This window comes from Taudactylus pleione, unplaced genomic scaffold, assembly GCF_031769625.1.
Source record: "Taudactylus pleione unplaced genomic scaffold, aTauple2 ptg000026l, whole genome shotgun sequence".
Taxonomy (NCBI): domain Eukaryota; kingdom Metazoa; phylum Chordata; class Amphibia; order Anura; family Myobatrachidae; genus Taudactylus; species Taudactylus pleione.
Genome location: NW_028284428.1, coordinates 40,886,288 through 40,905,562, shown reverse-complemented (window position 1 = coordinate 40,905,562; position 19,275 = coordinate 40,886,288). Strand labels below are relative to the sequence as shown.

Below are 19,275 nucleotides of genomic sequence, written 5' to 3'. Positions count from 1 at the left end.
CTAACTAAAGAGGGGTTCTACTTTTATAACTGCGTTAACACTTATTTAGCCATACAGACAATAACTACAATAAACGCAACTGTTCTTTGCTGTGACTGCGTTCTTTTTCCTACATTTAGGACACCAAGTCACCGTGGCATGCAAGGGCATCTTTTCCACGGTCATTAAAGCTACTGTGACAGGTTTCTTCTTACATTTCTCAAATAGGCAATTAGTCATTTTATACGTAGAATACAGAACAATTCCTGCCAGTAGTAATTTTCCTATAAGCTCAACTATTCCCATGAAACAGCCACCTACTCCTTTGAATCAATTGGCTGGGTTTAGCCATGAGAACTAGGATGTACCAAACCATGGCTCCTCTGTGTGATCCTTGGCAAACTGTCTCTTTAGCTCTTGGACCTTGTCTAAATGTTGCTCGATAGCCTTTTTAATTTCATAGGTCTGATTCATGTAATTGCAACGAGCCTCTTTCACTATCATGCACATTCCTCCTTCTCGGGCTGTCAGGTAGTCTAATACCAGCCTATGTGCTAATAGCTCTTTTGTTATCATTTGGAGTTCACGTAACATTAATCTGAAATTATCATCATATAAGTTGGTTATGTTATCAATGAGGTTAGCTAGATCCATGATATAATAAAATGCCTTTTTAATACAGCACCTATTTATCCATGGTAACGTGATTAAGTCTTGACTGGCCTTTCTAGCTGGCTGTACTTCCCTCCTTATAACTGAATGTTTCTTAAAATCCCATTGTTTCAAGTGGGTGGGGTGTATCTGTTCAACATAATAAGTAGGAGGTAATAGATAACACAGTGTACAATTTCCAAAACCCCCATATGGTAACCATTTATATGCATATCTTCCACACAAATAATATATATTGTCAGGGAGAGTAGTAGGAGCATGTCCCACCATTGTTTGAGTGAGGAAATAGAGGAAAGGCCTCACCATCATCATATTTGGGGTCAATCTGGTGGGATTCCCCCTACAGGTAGATTTATTCCAATACTCAGGTATCTCTCCCTGCACCCATGCTCCTATGGTTGGTATACCTTTTTCATCACAGCCATCTATTGCCAAGGGAGGGTTATCTGCATAAGGCAAGTCATGATGAGTGGGGTGCCTAAATCTTTCAGCTAGGTTCTTAAACCTGAACATGGCCTCCTTACATTTAACCTGACCAAGGGACCTCTTTTTTGGCTTCACTATAGATCCATCCACCAACTTTACCTGATGGTTCCATCCATGCATTTCTTGCATATAGGTGGTAGGGGGCACTGAAAAACAAAAACTTACATTCCTGCCTAGCAAACCAGTCAGTAAGGGTATAGGCCTAGTATCATATTTTGCCTTTGTGACTGGCAGTAAGCAAAAGCAGTTGACATTTATAACTTCTTCCAGTGTCAAGGGCACCGCCACCCAGTTCATAGTCTTTGAGGAAAGAGGTGAATGTGTGCATATCCAACAATCTGTTATATTGAGCTGCTATGCTGCTGTGTAATGCATTTGGACAAGTGAATTGGACCAAGGCTCATGTAGTGTTCTATGGTATTCTCCTGTGAGATTACCCTTACTTTGGGAACACGTACTTATCATAATCAGATTTACAAATACTGACAACCAAATAAAAGGATTCATTGTGCTGGTTCCAACTTGACAGTGAGTTCCTTGCAATGCGACGCGTGAATCCACGTAGGTCATCCTCCAAGCTTTACTGAGGTAGGTGTGGTTAATAGGACCTGGAATGGACCTTCAAACCTCGGTTCCAGTGGTCTTCTGATGTGTTTCTTTGTATAGACCCAATCTCCTGGTTCAAGGGAGTATGAACCTGGAACTGTATCTGGATCTGGAAGGGAGGAGAAAACTAGAGAATGGGTGTTAGCTACCTGCTTACATAAAGCAGCTACATATTCAGTTAAGTCTGCATGATTATACTGGAGCTGCTGTGGAAAATAACACCCTGTCCTTGGCGCACTGAGAAACAATATTTCATATGGTGACAGTTTGTGCTTCTTGCTGGGTGTTGTCCTAACTGAATACAATGCCACTGGTAGACAATCAACCCATGTTTTGCCTGTTTCAGCTATCATCTTCTGGATCTTTAGTTTTAAAGTCCTGTTTAGTCTCTCAACACGCCCACTGGCCTGCGGTCGGTAGGGGGCATGGAAAGCTTGCTCTATATCCATATCTTTCATTATGTGTTGCATTACCTCTCCAGTGAAGTGTGGGGGTCATTCAGACCCGCTTGCGAGCGGCAGGACACTCGCAAGCGGGTCGATGTTCCCCACTGCACATGCGCACGACGGAGGGAGCTCCGTCGTGTGCATGTGCGAGACCCGGCGAGCGATGGGCTCACCATCGCTCCAGGTCTCGCACCAAAGGGGGCGTGCTGTCGATGTTGATTGACAGCACACCCCCTTTGGTGGGCGTGCCGGGGGCGTGCCTGCCAGATGGAGGCGTTCCCATGGGAACGCCTACCGTCTCAACCCGGCCCCACTGACATCACTAGTGATGTCAGTGGGAGTGATTTGGGCTCTGATAGAGCCAAAATCACTCCAGGGCTTGCGGCAGCGAGACCCTACCGCAGGGTCTCCGTCGCAAGCCCGATGGTCGCGATGGTCAAGACCATCGCGACCATCATCATGGACGCTTGCTATAGCTGTGGGTGGTAACCCACAGCTATGCGAGCGTCCATGAGGACGCTCCAAAAAAAGGTAGGAGGGCCCTGATTCAGAGCGAGCGCTCTGGTCAGAGCGTTCAGCTCTGAATCAGGCCCAGTGATCCTCTATCTAATTCAGTGGTCTCTGGTATCCCATATCTACAGATCACTTCACTAATCAGTTTCTTCGCTGTCGTTTTGGCGGTAGCCTTGGCGACTGGGAAGGCTTCCGGCCAATTACTCAATATCTCTGTACAAATGAGGGCATACTCATATGTCCCCACCCTGGGTAACTGGATGTAGTCAATCTGCAGTCTCTGAAACGGGTACAATGGCCTGGGTGTATGTTTCTGTGGTGTCTTAACTGTGTCCTGGATTATGTTTTCCACACACCAAGCAGGCAGCCACATAAGCGGTAGCTGCTGCATTAAAGCCTGGTGCTATCCAGTGCTGGGAGACTGTGTTTGACATAGACTCCTTCGAGTTATGCACTGGGCCATGGGCCAGCTGAGCCATAAGGGGATATAAGGCCCTGGGGAGGCAACACCTGTCTCCTTTCCTCCATAACTTCTCCTCACAGGTGGCTCCCTCTTTTTCCCAGCCCTTTTTCTCACCTGTCAGTGCTTGTTCCTGAAACTGCATCAGGGTCTGTATATCTGTTTGTTCTCTTTTTGTACTATCTGCTGTGTCAGTTTCTAAACATATAGGGCTGGTACTTCTATCAGGGCCACTTGTTTGGCCGCAGCATCAGCTTTGGCCTGCACCTTGATTATCACCACTCTGGTGTGAAGCTGCAAGGCTACAAACAATGACCTAATGAGAGCAGCATACTTAATGGCTTTACCAGCCGCTCCCATAAATTCCCTACTCTTCCAAATGGGGCCGAAATCGTGGGCGACTCCCCAGGCATACCTGGAGTCAGTGTATATGTTTGCTGTCTGATTTTCAGCCATTATACATGCCTCAGTGAGTGCCCTCAACTCCGCTTCCTGTGCAGAACAGGAAGGTGGGAGTGGTTTCTGAATCAGTACCTCTTCCAGAGTAGTAACAGCATACCCTGTTCTTGGGGATCCATTGTGGTAATACCTCAAGCCATCAACAAAAAGATTTGATTAATTCCAAACAATTATGTTGGGAAACATTTTGTTGTGTGAGTGTATCTTGATCTTTACCTGTGCTACACTCATCTGGATCTGTCTCAAGAGTATTATCAGATGTGTTTGTACTCCCTTCCTTCCTCTCTCTTGAATCCTGAATTGAGAGCAGAGTAGCAGGATTCAACACTGTGCATCTCTTGATTGTGATGTTTGTAGGACTCAAGAGTGCCACCTCATACTTGGTAAGTCTTGCTGCAGATAAGTGTTTAGTTCTGGCTTGATTTAGAAGTTCTGTAACAGAATGTGGGACCTGTACTATTAAGTGGTGGTCCAGGACTAAATCTGCAGCCTTGTCTTTAAGAAGTGCAGCTGCTGCTACAGCTCTGATACAGGAGGGGGCACCTTTTATTATGCTATCAAGCTGCAGAGAATAATATGCAAGAGGTCTATGTTTACCTCCATGTTCCTGCACTAGTACTCCCTGTGCATGCCCCTCCCTCTCATGACAGAAAAGCATAAAAGGCCTGTCATACCTTGGTAGGCCCAAGGCCGGTGCCTGGGATACCACTGTCTTGATATTTTGGAAAGCCTGCTTCTGCTGTGCAGTGAGACTAACCTTTTTATCTGCTGAATCTGTCAGGGCATCATATAATGGCTGCATTAGCCATGATGCATTGGCGATCCAATCACGGCAATACCCAATCAGGCCTAAGAAGGCTCTGAGCTGCCGTGTAGTGGTGGGTTCAGATACTTTTTGTATTGCAGATACCCTGTCTTGTGTAAGGTGTCTAGTGCCTTGTGAGATGCAGTGTCCCAAAAAGGTAACTCGCATCTTAGCAACCTGTAGCTTGTCCTTAGACACTCTACAATTCTGTTCACATACGAACTTCAATAAGGAGACTGTCTCAGCTTGACAAATTTATTCTGTATCTGTACACAGAAGCAAGTCATCTACATACTGCAATAATTGAGTGGATGGTTGCTGAGGTCTCCACCCTTGCAGCACTAGAAACATTGCATCTGAAAATTCTGAAGGAGATGTGGCCCCTCCCTGTGGGAGTCTGGTCCAGCAATACTGTTTACCCAAGCTGGTGAATGCCAGATATAACTGACATTCTGGTGTTATTGGTATAGAGAAGAAAGCATTAGCCAAGTCTATGACTGTAAAGTAAGTGGCTGTGGGCGGTATCTGATTTAGTAAGGTATGTGGATTCGGGACAATAGGAACATCCACTACCAATCTCTTATTACCTACATTCCCTTATTACCCCCGTGGCTAGATAAGCCGCTATCTGTTGCTGGATAGCATGTTCTTGTTTTTTGGTGAGGGGATACTGCTTTATCTTGACAGGGATCGTACCTGCCTTTAGATGTAACGTGGCAGGCTGTACTTTTAGTAATCCCACATCTGTTTTTCCCTTTGACCATAATTTGTCTGGGATTACTGACAACCAAGGTGGGATGGATTGGGGTTTGGGGGTTGCATGCTCTAGCAGATAAATTGCTGCTTCAACCCGGTTTTCCAGTGTTTGGCCTGATTTACCCTTGAGAACAACATTTCCATCCCTGTATTCAATTGTGGCCTGTAAAACACTTAAAATATCTGCCCCAAGCAGATTAAAAGGACAGGATGTGGAAGTCAGGAACTCCACTGGTACCTTAATTTCCTCTGATTCTACAGATACCTTTACTGGTTTGCTAATGCGCAAAGGTATGCTATGTCCTGTAAGTCCTGTACCTGGGATGGTTTGGTTTGTTAAATACCCCTTAGGGACATCAGCCGCCCTCCAGACCATACGACTGGCTCCTGTATCTACAATGCATTGAAATTGCTCCCCTTCTGGCAGTGTTAAGGTTACCACTGCTTTTGGGCCAGGGATATTTATGGTATCCAATTGAGGGCGTGATACTGGAGTGCCTATTTCCTATGCAGTGTACACGTGGGCATCGTCTGATCCTGTTGGCCTATTCTCTAGCTACTGCTTATACTTATGACAATCCCTTTTTATGTGTCCTGCTTTCTGACAAAAGAAACATAATCCTTTCTTTTTCATCTCTTCTGGGCTAACTTTTTGGTTTGCCCTAGGCTGATTTTTGGGTCTGTAACCCCCTTCCTGTACAACGTGGACTGTAACCCTCTGTGGTTGATTCTTAGCTTTTGTCTTTTTTTCTTCATGTTGATCCTCAATTGCTCTCAAAACCTCAAGTACTGTTGACAATGTCATGGTACCTGCCTCTGGTCTTTTCTGATATAGCTCTACTCTGAGATTCTCTAACAATCCCCCTAAAAAGGAGGTTCTGAGCATCCACTGGTGCATTTCATTGCCATCTTCAAACCCCCTGTCTAGGTGTGATTGATGGGTTTGGTCATAATATTCCTTAACTGATTGTCCTACTCTTTGCCTTGCTTCTGGCACTGCAGGCATACGTTGCTGCTGCAATTCACACCACACTTTCACTCTAGTTACAAAGAGTGGTCCTGATTCTGGGTTCTGTCTGTCCCCTACTCCAGGAGAGTCTACTACGGGGGCATTGGTTGGCAGAGCCAGTATCTCTGCCAAGCTACTTCTCCCTATAGTCATTCTGCAAATTTCCTCCAGATCCACCCATACAGCCCCCCATACAGATACTAATCTTTCCATGAACCTGTGGTAAGCCATGGGGTTCTTTCTAGGGTCTGGGGCTTTAGCAACAATATCATCCAGTTCTCTAGAAGTCCAGGGCTTGTATTGGACCTGTGTTCTTACTACTACATTTTGGTGCGGTGGGGTTGGGTTTGGTTCAAGGACTCTCTGAACCGTCACTGGAAAAACCCCTGCTGGGTCTCTTGGGTATGGTGGTGGTTCAGTGTCCTGCACAAAATAAGATTCTGGTTCTCTACAATATGAGCAGTCACATGGCTCAGAAACCCGCCCGCTCATTGCTTTCTTACAGACTGTATGTCTATGGGAGACCCTGTTTCCCACATAAGGCCGTAAAGGACTTGTTAAACTGTTCCAAGGGCTTGATCCCAATGTTCTTTGAAAAAGGGACTGACCTTGGGGTGTGGTCGGGGTACTGTATGAGACTCCAGATGTTGTTTGAGGGGAATCTGGATTACATGGTTCCCCTCTCTCTGGGACTGAATTGTGACAATAAGGGAAACATTATAGGCAGGTGGTATGCAAGATTCACAGTATGCACATGTCCTACCTGCCCTGGGAGTTGTTCCCATTACTTCTGACATTATGGGGTACAAAGGCTTATGTGGGGCTGGCCCTACCCTCCATTGTCCCTCTCTCCTGTTAACCCTGATAGAAGGTACTGTGGGTGTAGAAGGTGTGTGTGTTCCTGCTGAGGGTGTTGGTGCAGAGGGTGGATTAGGTCCACAATCCTCTAAAAATTCTCCCGCTTCTTCATTTAATGCCTCCTCACCTTTCTGAATCTGCTTAGCTACCCTAGTCCATGAGTTCACCTGATGTTCATATCCCTTATGCTGGAGCCAAGTTTTTTGCTCTCTTGCAAAAGTTTCCCACCTTATTGGATCCAAAGATCCATGCTTGGGCATCCCAGCTTTCTGGAGTATCTTCTGTATATCTTTAAGTGCACTTTTTCCTTCTTTATCTCTGACTAGCTCCACAGGACTTTGTGGTTTTAATTCTGCCATACCTTTACTGCCTTGAGCCCCCATACCTGCGTTACAGCTTGGGTTGCCGGCTCCTAGTCAATACTAGAGATGTCTTGAAGGTTCCTTAATTAATTTACTCCACTGGGGTCCCTCTTTAAAATTTGGAAAATCTTTGCATCAAACTCTCTACTTGGATCTGGTATTCTTACCCTGGGACAGACTATGGGTGCAGATTCTGAACAAACATTTCTAGGAATCTTCCTGCAGATTAGCTGCCAATCTTGGCCCTGAATTGTCTGTAAATATGACAGATTCCTAGTATGTGTTTCCACTATTATGATAATGACTTTCTCAAGCATACAATCTGTTTTTTCAATGAAGATTCCTTTGGGGGTACTTTTAGGAAGTACCGCTGATAATTCTGGAAGCGGACACCACCTAGTGGTCTGTAACACCAGCGTTCCTGTGCAGTTTACACAATGTAATCTAAAGGGTATCTGTGTTGTACAGCACCCTTGGTGCTCTCGGTATTTGGCAAAGCAGCTTCCAAAGCTAGGTAGCATGTGGCCTTTGAGGGTTTTTTATGGATATGTTAGGGCAGATTACTGGCGCTTGTTTGCCTGCTATATTTCTGGGCAGTGTGGATACTACCTGCTTCCAGTCTTCACCCACCCTCCCCTGTAAATACTCTTTGTCAGTCATGTGTGTAACAATTATGATACAGACACCTACTTTTGGCCTTGTGAGACTGCCCTCACCGTATAGCCCTACTGGGGTTTCTTTGGCTAATACTCCAGTGAGTTTTGGGTATAAGGACGTCCTATTGTTCTGTAACAACAGGACCCCTGTACAATCCTTACACTTCAACTTGAGCGTGGCTGTTTGGGTCATATGGAACACTTCTAATATCCACAAATTCTATCTTCAGTTCCCACAAGCAGTACAACAGCAATGCTACTGTAACTGATACTGTACACACTATTAGAATAATCTCAGGATCTTCTATCATGGCTAGATTCTCTCCTGATGCTTAGAGTGTTATATGGGTGTGGTTGGGTCCTAATTAAATGATGATGTGTTGCTGAGTGTCTGCAACATTCACAATTAGCAGAGTAGTGTTATTAAGATGACCAGTCCCGCTATGCTGGCTAAGACTATCAGCACTATGTCTATATGCTGACTGTTCAGCATTGGAAGTGTCCTAGCAGCATATACAAATAATTTAGACAGACCAACACCTGACTCAGGCAGCCCCTAGAGGTCAGACACTGAGATCTGCAGGTGCATTTAAACACGCAACGGGCACGGTTCTCTGGTGCTTACCCACTTCCCTCATGAGTAAGGCACTCTGTGTCACTTCAAGCAAGAACTGAGAGCTATGAAGTAAATAAATAGTCAGCCCAGGGGTCGCAGCTCCCAAACGGCAGGACAAACCTCTAATAGCAGGTGGGAACTGCAGTCTTTGGCTGTACTTTTAAAGATGTTCATCTATTTACATCTCAGTTCTGTACATGTACAAGCACACACCTCTCATCATACACACTCTGCTGACAACAACTTATACTCTATAGAAAGGCAGAATTTGCTAGGATTCAAGAAATCCATTACCTCACACCCACTGATCCCACACCTCACTTAGGAAGAGCAGAAAGATAGAGGCAACAAAATATGGCACTCACCCGGGTATGATTCTGCTGTTCCCAAGAGTCGGAGTGGTATCTTGATCAGTGCACGTGGAGGAGCCGGATCCTGGACGAGCCCCCAGAAGAATGTCAGGGTATTGTTCAGCTGCCAAGCTTAGGAAATTCTGCCTTGAAGACTTCTATCAGTTGGCCGGCGAGAGAAATTGGACTTAACACTGAGAAAATTTCAATTTAGCTCAAGAAGTGAGCTGTGACTTCCTGGTCACCTTTATTAATACCTCAAATTGAAGGTGTACATTAAGCAAGCAACCAATTAAACATATTTCCTGAAGCATACTAATATCCAATCAATTCTTGCCCTAAGGGCGTACATATTAGTAAATTAATATAGCTCGTCATATCTAAAAAACAGTTGTAGCTTGTAGCGAGGTAGATTTATAGTTCCTTGACTTTGTTCCTCTTCTTGCTCCTGCAGTAATGGTTTCCATTATAAGAATAACTCTGGTTCCCTTATCTTGTAAGCCAGTTCTTCCTGTCAAACAGTCTTGAAGAGAACATATCTGAATTTCTTTTATTTAAGGCATAAAAACAAAGTTGTCTTAAAGGCATACATTCATTTAAAATCATCACATGTGTTAATCAATAAGTTCAGCATTGCTTTACCCTAATACAGCTGAGCCGCAGCAGCACATCAGGCAGTGAGAGAATGGAGGCCAGGGCCCGTCAGACCTCCCAACGGCACTGCATTTAAACATTGAGGGTAGTATGCATCATGTATCACATTTTGATGTGATGCATCCTGCCATTGATCGCATGCATAGTGGTGTTTATTAAAGCCATATGTGTGTAGAGTTAAGCAAAGGACAGCTCTCCCAATAACAAATGTCCTTTGCGGTGTGCGGACTTTTGGGTTTATGACCGGGAGTCCTTCTGAGCATGTACAGAAGGACTCCAGCGCATGCGTCAACCAGCACATTCACAAGCTGCAGGGGACCCTGGTAGGGATCATGTTTGATCCCTCTCTGAGAATGCTCAGAAAAGAAGTCCATATGTTTTGATTAGGCAATACCATCTATAGATGGCGTTACCTATCGGTAAAAAGCTCCAGAAAGTTTCACTTTCCAGAGCTTGATACATAAGGCGGTGAAATCTCTGGAAACTGCATTTTTGGTGTTGATGCATACCACCCTCTGTAATAAATAGTGAAGTGACTAGTATTCCCTGGAAGCAGAGCATCGCTGATCTGCCCCTGAGGAGTAATTGTGATAAATTGGCCCCTAACTATCTGTATCTAATTATTTTACATATTAGTGGTTGATGTACAAGAGAAAATTCTCAGTGAAAGAGAAGAGATGGAGTCCAATAATATAACAGCAAAGACAGAACACAACAACAAAGATCTGAGGAAGAAAAAGCAGAACTCAAAGAGGAGAGTAAAGGAAAATAAGGAAGCAATCAAGAGTGAAGCAAAAAAAACTTGTGCTTTAAGCTAAAATTTAAATACAGTATTTTCATGCCATCTAATATTATTATTGTTATTATTATTGTATTTGGTTTGTAAGGCGTCACAGTGCTCTGCAGCAGAGGACAGTTGGGAAAACATGGCACACACAAAATAAGAACATGCAAAGTGGATAAAATAACTACAGATTTGAATACAATGGATACAGTGAATCTTACAGAACTACAATGGGAAATGGGCAGAGCTAAGAAAGTAAGTGTGAGTCTGAGTGGGCACTGTGACAGTAACAAGGATGTACCAGTGTGCGTAGTATAGGAGGCTGTAATAAAGAAGTGAGTTTTAAAGAACATTTAAAGATTTGAAAGCTGAAAGTGAATCTGATTGTGCAATAACTGTGCACTTTAAGCTGCATACACACGGTACTATCTGTACCACCAATGACTTGAAAGATATCTTTCAGTGAAGTCATCCTGCCACATCTCTGAACAGGCAAAGTTGACGATATCATGCAAGTTGGCTTGCATGTACGGACGTTCATAGATATCGTTATCGTTTATGCGGCAACGTGCATCGTTGGTCGTTTACTCCATAAAAATGAACGATATGAACAATATATCGTTGAATGATATCGTTATCGTTCATATCATTTATAGATATTGTACCGTGTGTACGCACCTTTACTCAACTAAACCACTTATCTCAGTCCTCTCGATTATCTGCATTATCATCAATTTCCACCTCTCCACATCAACTTCAATCATTTATAAATTCTCCTATCCTGATCTGTCAGACCTTAAAGCACATGTTAGCAACAGCCCTTGATTTCGTGGCTACAGCTATTTTTTCTTATCGCCGACCATGATTTCAGCTGTAGCACACTATCTTTGCAAACTCTCCCGCATTGTAGAATATTGTTGGCAAAAATCTAATATCTCTTATGATTTAATCAACTATACTGCATTGTTCCATGCCTACTGAATTGCTCTGAACACTGCCAAAAAATGTACTTTCAACCTGTAATGCCTCTTTAATACATTTAAACCTATTCTCAACTCACTGCACTTCCAAAGATCTTGCTTCCTACTTCAAGGAGAAGGTTCAATATGAAATGGTATCAGTGTCGAACTGTGACTTTAACGGCCCACTTTTGGAATGCTATGGCAGGTGCTTATGAAATAGTTGTGCCTCTGCTGATGAAAGGGTGTTGTCAGCCTCAGGGGTGCCGAGTGGGGTTCAGGTACTAATTACCCAAGCCCGGGTTTGTTTTAGGGGCCCGTCGTGGGCCTACTTCTGGTCCCCCGCCTCCTCTTACCTGTCCGCTGCAGCAGCCTCTCTTCACAGCCAGTACATGCTGCTGTGTGCTGGGCTGCAGTGGGTCCAAGTAGCTCAGCAGTCTCCTCTGTCTGAACCTGATGTGCGGTGGGAGCAATCGCACTGATCGCCCCCCTCCAAATCCGCTCCTGGCTGAGGGGCACACGGCGCCCCCATGTGTGACGCTTGGCGCCACTTAGCGGAGTAACAATTGACCAATTTCCTACTTTTTAAAGGAGTCATGGCCAGGTCTGTGCAATTAGGTGTCATCCCCTATAAGTACCCAGGCCCGACACTGCTCTCTATGGCCCTGGTCAGCCTACATACAGTAGGACATGGCATGACATTATGCAACCTCAGATATGCAACACAGCAGATTAATGTTTATAATGTATCACACAGTGAATAAAATAGATTATATTGATCTACATGGGTTAAAAACAACAATTAAAATCAATCAATGTTTATACAATATATTCTGGACTTAATAAGAAATCTCGTCATATATAGATTACTTAAAACAACTATGGGCCTGATTCAGCAAGGAAAGCACGGATGCAGACGCATGCAATTGGCCAATGTTCGCAGTTTGCGCAAGCGTCTGGGTCACAGTGCGCGGGCGCTAACCGCTCACTGCATCCGCAAAAGCTAGTGCAGTGAATACACAGACCCAGGGAAAAGTGACTGAGACGAAGTGCCGTTTGTGGGTGGATACTGGGAGTGGTCGGCCAAACGCAAGCGTGCCAGTGCGTTCGCACTCTGTTACAGGGGCATGCATAAATTAGCCACTGAGATGATGGTCGCAGCCTGGTGTCCCTTTGCATGCAGGAAGTCTCAACTCCTGCGGCAGGGACAGGTCTACCTTTAGTCTGCGTGCTAATCCGATGTTACTCAATGTTCCCGATGTTTTCTCAGCCTTGCGCATCAGTACGGACATTAGCAGACGGTAAAGGGGGAGGCATTATGTAGTGCTGAGTGTCTGCATCTATGTGCTGTGATTACATTCATTAGCATATTCTCGCAGCGGGCACCCATCCGACCCTTAAAGAGCATAAACATCATTGCGATCATTTATACATTATTATTATTTCTATTTTTATTATTATTTGTATTTATTTTTATTTTTAAATTTATTATTTTTATTTCATTTTCAGTTTGATTTTGTCTTTCATACATCATATTACTTTTACCTTATTTATTATTATTTCCTTTTATTTGAATGGTCTTGCAGATAAATAATACAAAATATATTAAGAATTTATTGTTTCACAAGCAATCACAGTTATATATCTATTTAATTTTGGACCAGCGCTTCTTATATTTTAAACTGTTCATTCTCATTGCAAAATAGAGAATATAGAAGCTGCTATAGGATTCCAGGTGCGCTTTGTTATTATTCTCTGTATATTCTCGCAACTGTCCGGGTGCGTGTGTCTGCATCCGTGCGTTCCTTGCGGAATCAGAAGTAGATAGATATAGTAGAAATAGATACCGTACCATCAGGGCCGGATTAACGGGGGGGCGACAGGGGCGATCGAACCTGGGCTCCCACTCATTAAGGGCCTCCACACCTGTTGGGGTTAAAGTGGACCGGAGGAGACGGAACCAGTTCCGCCTCCTCCAGCCAACCTAACCCCGGCGCCGCAGGGAGGCTTCATTTGCTAGACGCCCGCTGGTTACTTCTAACCAGCGGGCGCCCGGCTCCCTCCCCGCAGCGGTAGCCGAAGTCGGAGGACAGAGCTCATTCCTGAGCTCCGACTTCCAGCTCACGCAGTGCACTATGGGAGAGACGTCATGATGTCTCTCCCATAGTGCAGAGGAGCAGCCGAGCGGATTGCAGCGGACGCTGGGCTTAGGTTAAGGTAAGTATGAGCTTTATATATATATTTTTTTAGTGCAGGCGGCTTACTGGGGGCATCACTCGAGGGGGGGGCACATTACTACTGGGGCAGTATTCGTGGGGGGGAGGCATTACTACAGGGGGCATTACTCGGGGGCAGACATTACTACAGGGGGCATTATTCGTGGGGGGAGGCATTACTACAGGGGGCAGTACTCGGAGGGAGAGGCATTACTACTGGGGGCATTAATCAGGGGGCATTACTATTGGGGGCTCTACTACAGAGGGAGCATTAGTATTGGGGCACTAATAGAGGGGCATTACTACTGGGGGCTCTACTACAGGGGGCATTACTATTGGGGGCACAACTACAGGGGTATTACTACTGGGGGATTTATACAGGAGGCATTACTATTGGGCACATGCAGGGGGCGTTACTACTGTGGGCATTACTATTTGGGGCACAACTACAGGGATATTACTACTGGGGGCATTTATACAGAGGGCATTACTACAGGGGGCACTACTAATGGGAGCATTGCATAGGGGGCACTGCATAAGGGGCACTACTACTGGGTGCACTGCATACGGAGCACTACCACTGTGGGCACTGATACTACTGGGGGCTCTGCATACGGTCCCCATTGCGCATACCCCCAGTTTGTCACATTTAATAGGGGCCCCCACATGTTTGTTGCCCAGGGGCCCCCACAGACCTTAATACGGCCCTGCGTACCATCTATACTACTAAAGAGTATTCCTGTAAAAGTTAAACTTTAATCTAAACTTATTATAATAAGCAAGGTGATTTTCTGCCTAATATGTAATGACATGCATTATACAATATAGCAGCAAGTAATTTCCCTCCCCTTCCACATTTCTGCCAATCCTTTTTTGGGGGGGATAATAATGCTGTTATTGTTAAGCAGGACAGTTCCTATTAGATTAATTTATTCATGTATAAATTATTTTATTAAACACTCATTCAATTAGTATTTCTAATTAAATTTGCTTTTTACATACATCTTTATGAACCCCTGAAGGAGCTGGGATTATACCCATAGTTGCCAACACTTCGGCTGCCCCCTCCTGGAGAGGGCAGATTGGTGGGGGGGTCAGGAGTGGAGCATGACAACAAGCTGAGTGGTGCAGGGGGGCATTGTGCCTAACCCTAACCTCCCGGGGGGGGGAGTGCCTAACCCTAAGTCCCCCCGAGAACCCTAAACCTAATCCTCCCCCCCACGGCTGTCCGCACCCAGCTTACATTTTGATTGGTAAGCCGGGTGTCGGGCTCCCAGCATAGGTAAAATGACAGGCGCCGGGATTTCGATGCCTGTCGTTTAACCCCTTGTTGGGATTAGACAGTCGGGAAGCCGGCGGTCGGGATTCCGTCCATCGGCTTCCCAACTGCTTCATATATATATATATATATATATATATATATATATATATACAGTATATATATATATATACATGTCAATGGATATGCTCAGAAAAATATCTTAAAACGTATTTGACCACTTTTGCAGGTAAAGCATACAGATGAATATTGGGCAACAATGGAGATAAAATAACATTTAATAGAAATATTTGAATAAATGAAATGTGTCACAAATAAAGTCATAAGTATAATAGGAGTGTAAAAATTGTCCAATTTAGGAACTTTTACCAGATAAGTGAGTCAAACGGGTGTTTGGTATTAAATCTGAGGTTCCAGAATTTCAGCTCTCCGTTTAGGCATCTCTTATTCAGGATGAATTCCCTTTTCTGGAGTCCAAGAAGCTGCCAACACATTTCAAGAATTTGCTTCTCTTCCTCAGGGCACTTATATATTCTACTTCATGCAGCTCTGTATTGGATGCACTAAAAAATCGGTGTGCTATGCATTTCCCGGTAGAATGGAGTGGAGAGGACAGGAGATATTTGAACACAATTAAGCATTTAAGTTATAAAAAAGTGTAATTACAACGATATATCATGCAAAATAAATTGTATCAATATAGCCAAAGAAAATGATAAAATACTACATTTAAAAAAAATATGATTAAACCCAGCATAAGATATGAGTAGATTTGTATAGCTTAAAGCAGATAGAGACCGAGAAGGCTAACGAGCATATTTATCAATGATATTTTAACAAAAATGTTTACACTCTTTTCACATTATTTTATTATTACTTAAATGTATTAAAAGACTTTTGGAGTAGTTTTTGTAAAAAAAAAAAAACTACTCCAAGACCTTAAATTTGCATATTTTTATTAAGCAGATCGCATTTTCCACACTTGTAATGGGAACTGCAATCTGCTTCAAAGTTACTACAGTAATGTTCAATTGTAAAAAAATACTAGCCCTGCAATAATAATAATATTTTCAGATGTTATGCAGGCTTCCCTTCGGTTCCCTGACTCCTTCTCTGCTCTGCTTGACATATGACAGGCAAAGCAATGCCCAAGCCGGTGCCTGTCATCAGCCTGTGTGTCTAAATAGACCACAGGATGATCACAGAAGTATAGGAATAGATAAATGAAATAAAACTTACCTGCAAGGGATGGCTAATCAGTGATCAGTGAACTCCTCTTTGTGACCCGATCAGCTGATGTGTGCAGTCAGCTGAGATGCAGTAAAGTGCCCTGTCTCCTCTCCTACACTGACTGCTTGGGGAATTACGACCTGCTACGTGTCTGCATATGATTCAATCACTGAGGTCGGTGACCTAATTGAACTTGCATACCAGCATACACTTATCACAAATCAGGTACTTAGGACCTGATTCACTACCGTACACAACTGCGATTACGCACACAATTGGCCAATTGTTGCATTCTACGCATGCGTATGCATCGCAGTGCGCGAACTAGCCATTTTTTATCGGGACTGCGATCGCAATGGCTATGCAGACTCATCGCAGAGTGATTGACAGGAAGTGCCGCTTGTGGGAGGTAATTGGGGGGGTCGGACAAACGCAGGTGTGCCAGTGCGTTTCAACGGCGTTGCAGGGGCGTGCATAAATTAGCCACTGCGATGGCCTACGCAGCCTGAGGCCTGATAGCGTGCGTGGAAGTTAGCAATTTCTGAGTAAGGTCAGGGCTTGTGCAAGTGTGCGTGAGGCTGCAATGGTATTCGATTGTACTGATGGTTTTGCAGTCTTGCTAAACATTACGGATGTGCGGTAAGTAAAGTGGGTGTCCTTGTGTAATGTTGTGAAGGAATAGTGATAACAATGGATTAGCTTACTATCGCAGTTGAACTGCGTTTGTAATCGCTATTGTATACGCAGTTGCGTATGGTAGTGAATCAGGCCCTTAGACTTACCCTACTCAGCGCTGACGATAACTGGCTGGCGGAGGTCTACTGGCCAGTCATACTTAATCCGTAAAAGGGAAAAATAGAACAATGCAATTCAATTTAAATAATTTATTATGAATAATTCATCAGGTATATAATCAGCATGAGTAAAATAATATAATTAAGATTAAAGCTAATACCGGTATAATACCGGTATACAACAAAAAACTTCATACAGACATAAAACACAGTTTGGGCACTAATGATAGCTATCTATATTGGAAACACAATTGCTGGTGCCTAATACTTTATTATGCGCTTCACAGGTAGACACGCCTAGGCATTTTACTCCCCCTGTGCATAATACGATTTAATGGTAATAAAGTTCTCAGTGCTGCCTGTCTGTCCTGTGCTAATGCACTTCCAGAGATTGCAGTGCAGAATGGTAAGGGTCCTTTTATTGCGGTAACTGCAACGGCAGGCATGTATATGTCTACATACTGTAGCAAGTGTCCGGGTGAATAATGGATGTTATAAGGTGTAGATTATCTTTGTTGCCTCAGGTGGAATCCCTCCGTGGATATTGCTTCTTCCAGCAGTCCTGAGGAAGCCTTACAGGTGAAACGCGCAGATCGCAGAATCATCGATCCCGCTGTGTGCTGCATAGCGCTGAACTTGGCTGCGACGGGACTCCAGTTGGAAGAAGCAACATCCAAGGAGGGATGCAGCTTACCATCCTGCAACTAAGAGTTACCGTCTGCTCACCTATTATAATCAACGCTACCTTTCACCAGTATGCTGTCTGCCTTCAGCAGCTAGGATTCAATCACTACAGTCTGCTATACCCAGCCAGGCTCTTGCATGCAGTCTCTCTCACCTTCCCACCTGTGTTCAAGAACTGCTGCTGACTGTTAATTCCTTTAGCTGTTGTCGAAACCGGATAATTGGCGAAGACAAAATCTGTTTGCAGTTGGAATCTGCGCAATGCTATCTTGTAAAGGGCAAAAAGACTCCATCTTAGAAATAAAATCTCACAACACTGTTTTGAAAAAAAAGGTACATAGTCAGCCTTCCTCAAACACAGGCAGACAGTATTCAACACATAAACAATAACTTATTAGCATTTGGAATCCTATACAAAGCCCATCCTGGAGAAAATCCCTATACCATAACACGACACAATATATCGTGGTGCTATGAGCATTTTTACATAAGAATATATGAGCTGTGGCAATTGTAATGTAGCCTAGCTATGGAGCTACACAATTGAGTCCATCCCCACAACCAAAACAAGCAGAATAAAGAGTGGGGCTCCGACTGCACTGCTGGCAGTCTCCACCCTGTATGAGAACTAAATTCACTGTATAAACACATTTTGCAATTGCAGTTTAAAAACATCAGAAAAATGTATGTGTGCTTGTGCATATATATATATGTGTGTATATGTATATATATATGTATGTATGCGTGTGCATGTGGCCCATCATGCATGGACTTACGTGTACAATATCACACACAGACTTATATTTGAAAAGTAGCAAAATTCCCTGCAACTCATACACACAATGTTAAACAGAACACAGTCAGCTTTTTAGTGATCCTTCCCAAAATCATACTGGCATGGCCACATACACTTAGATGCCCTTCCAGCTTAGTGCTGCTCGCTGAGTGCCCCACCGACCCTCAGACGCACAACGCAATTCAGTGTTGTTTCTCCCCGCATACATACATTTAAAAGCAATGGTCCCGTAACGCAAAAAGGATAATTATTACTTGGTTTAAACGCAATGTCAGTATATAAAGAAATGAATGTTTTCTGTAACTATGGCTTAGTAAATGACAATTGGACTGTGTTTGGTGCCGTACTGATCTACTCTCTTTCAACAGTGTTCCGGTGGCATCAGTGAGAAGATCAGAACATGCGGCTATGAAATATGAATGTTAGAGAGAATAACTTCTTGAAATGTTGTATGCCATAGTTTAGACTAGATTTATTATGCAGCGGGAAAGTGGACACAATCAGGTTGTTGGAGGCTGGGTTGTGTCTTTGCACTGACCTATGAATTGTACCGTAACGGAAGAAGCAAGAAGAGGAACCAATGAGAACCTGCCAATGTATGTGAGTGCTCTGAAACAAGATGCCAGTCTGCAGTGTTCCTGTTTATGCTGTCGGCGGAGGTCTCAATCTTGATGCCGGTATCTGGTCCCAGAGCGCACGCGTATGTATACTGTACTTGGGGTCTGTACAATTTCCTTTTGCGCCTAAATTGTGTTTATGATTTATTTGCGCTTATTGTACACAGATCATAGCGTGTAACTGACTGTACTTTTACTTGAATAATACTTGTGCTTTGGAACCACAGAT

General features: G+C 43.9%; 1 protein-coding gene across 1 annotated transcript in view; it reads left to right on the top strand.

The window, feature by feature from the left end:
- Positions 1-17,657, top strand: part of LOC148539325 (uncharacterized) — a 153,964-nt gene extending 136,307 nt beyond the window's left edge. Inside the window, exons 7-9 of the mRNA XM_088451568.1 lie at positions 10,324-10,473; positions 13,137-13,209; positions 17,474-17,657. Coding sequence (XP_088307694.1) covers positions 10,324-10,473; positions 13,137-13,209; positions 17,474-17,657 — 407 coding nt within the window. The remainder of the gene's footprint in view (positions 1-10,323; positions 10,474-13,136; positions 13,210-17,473) is intronic.
- The last annotated feature ends 1,618 nt before the right edge of the window (positions 17,658-19,275 follow it).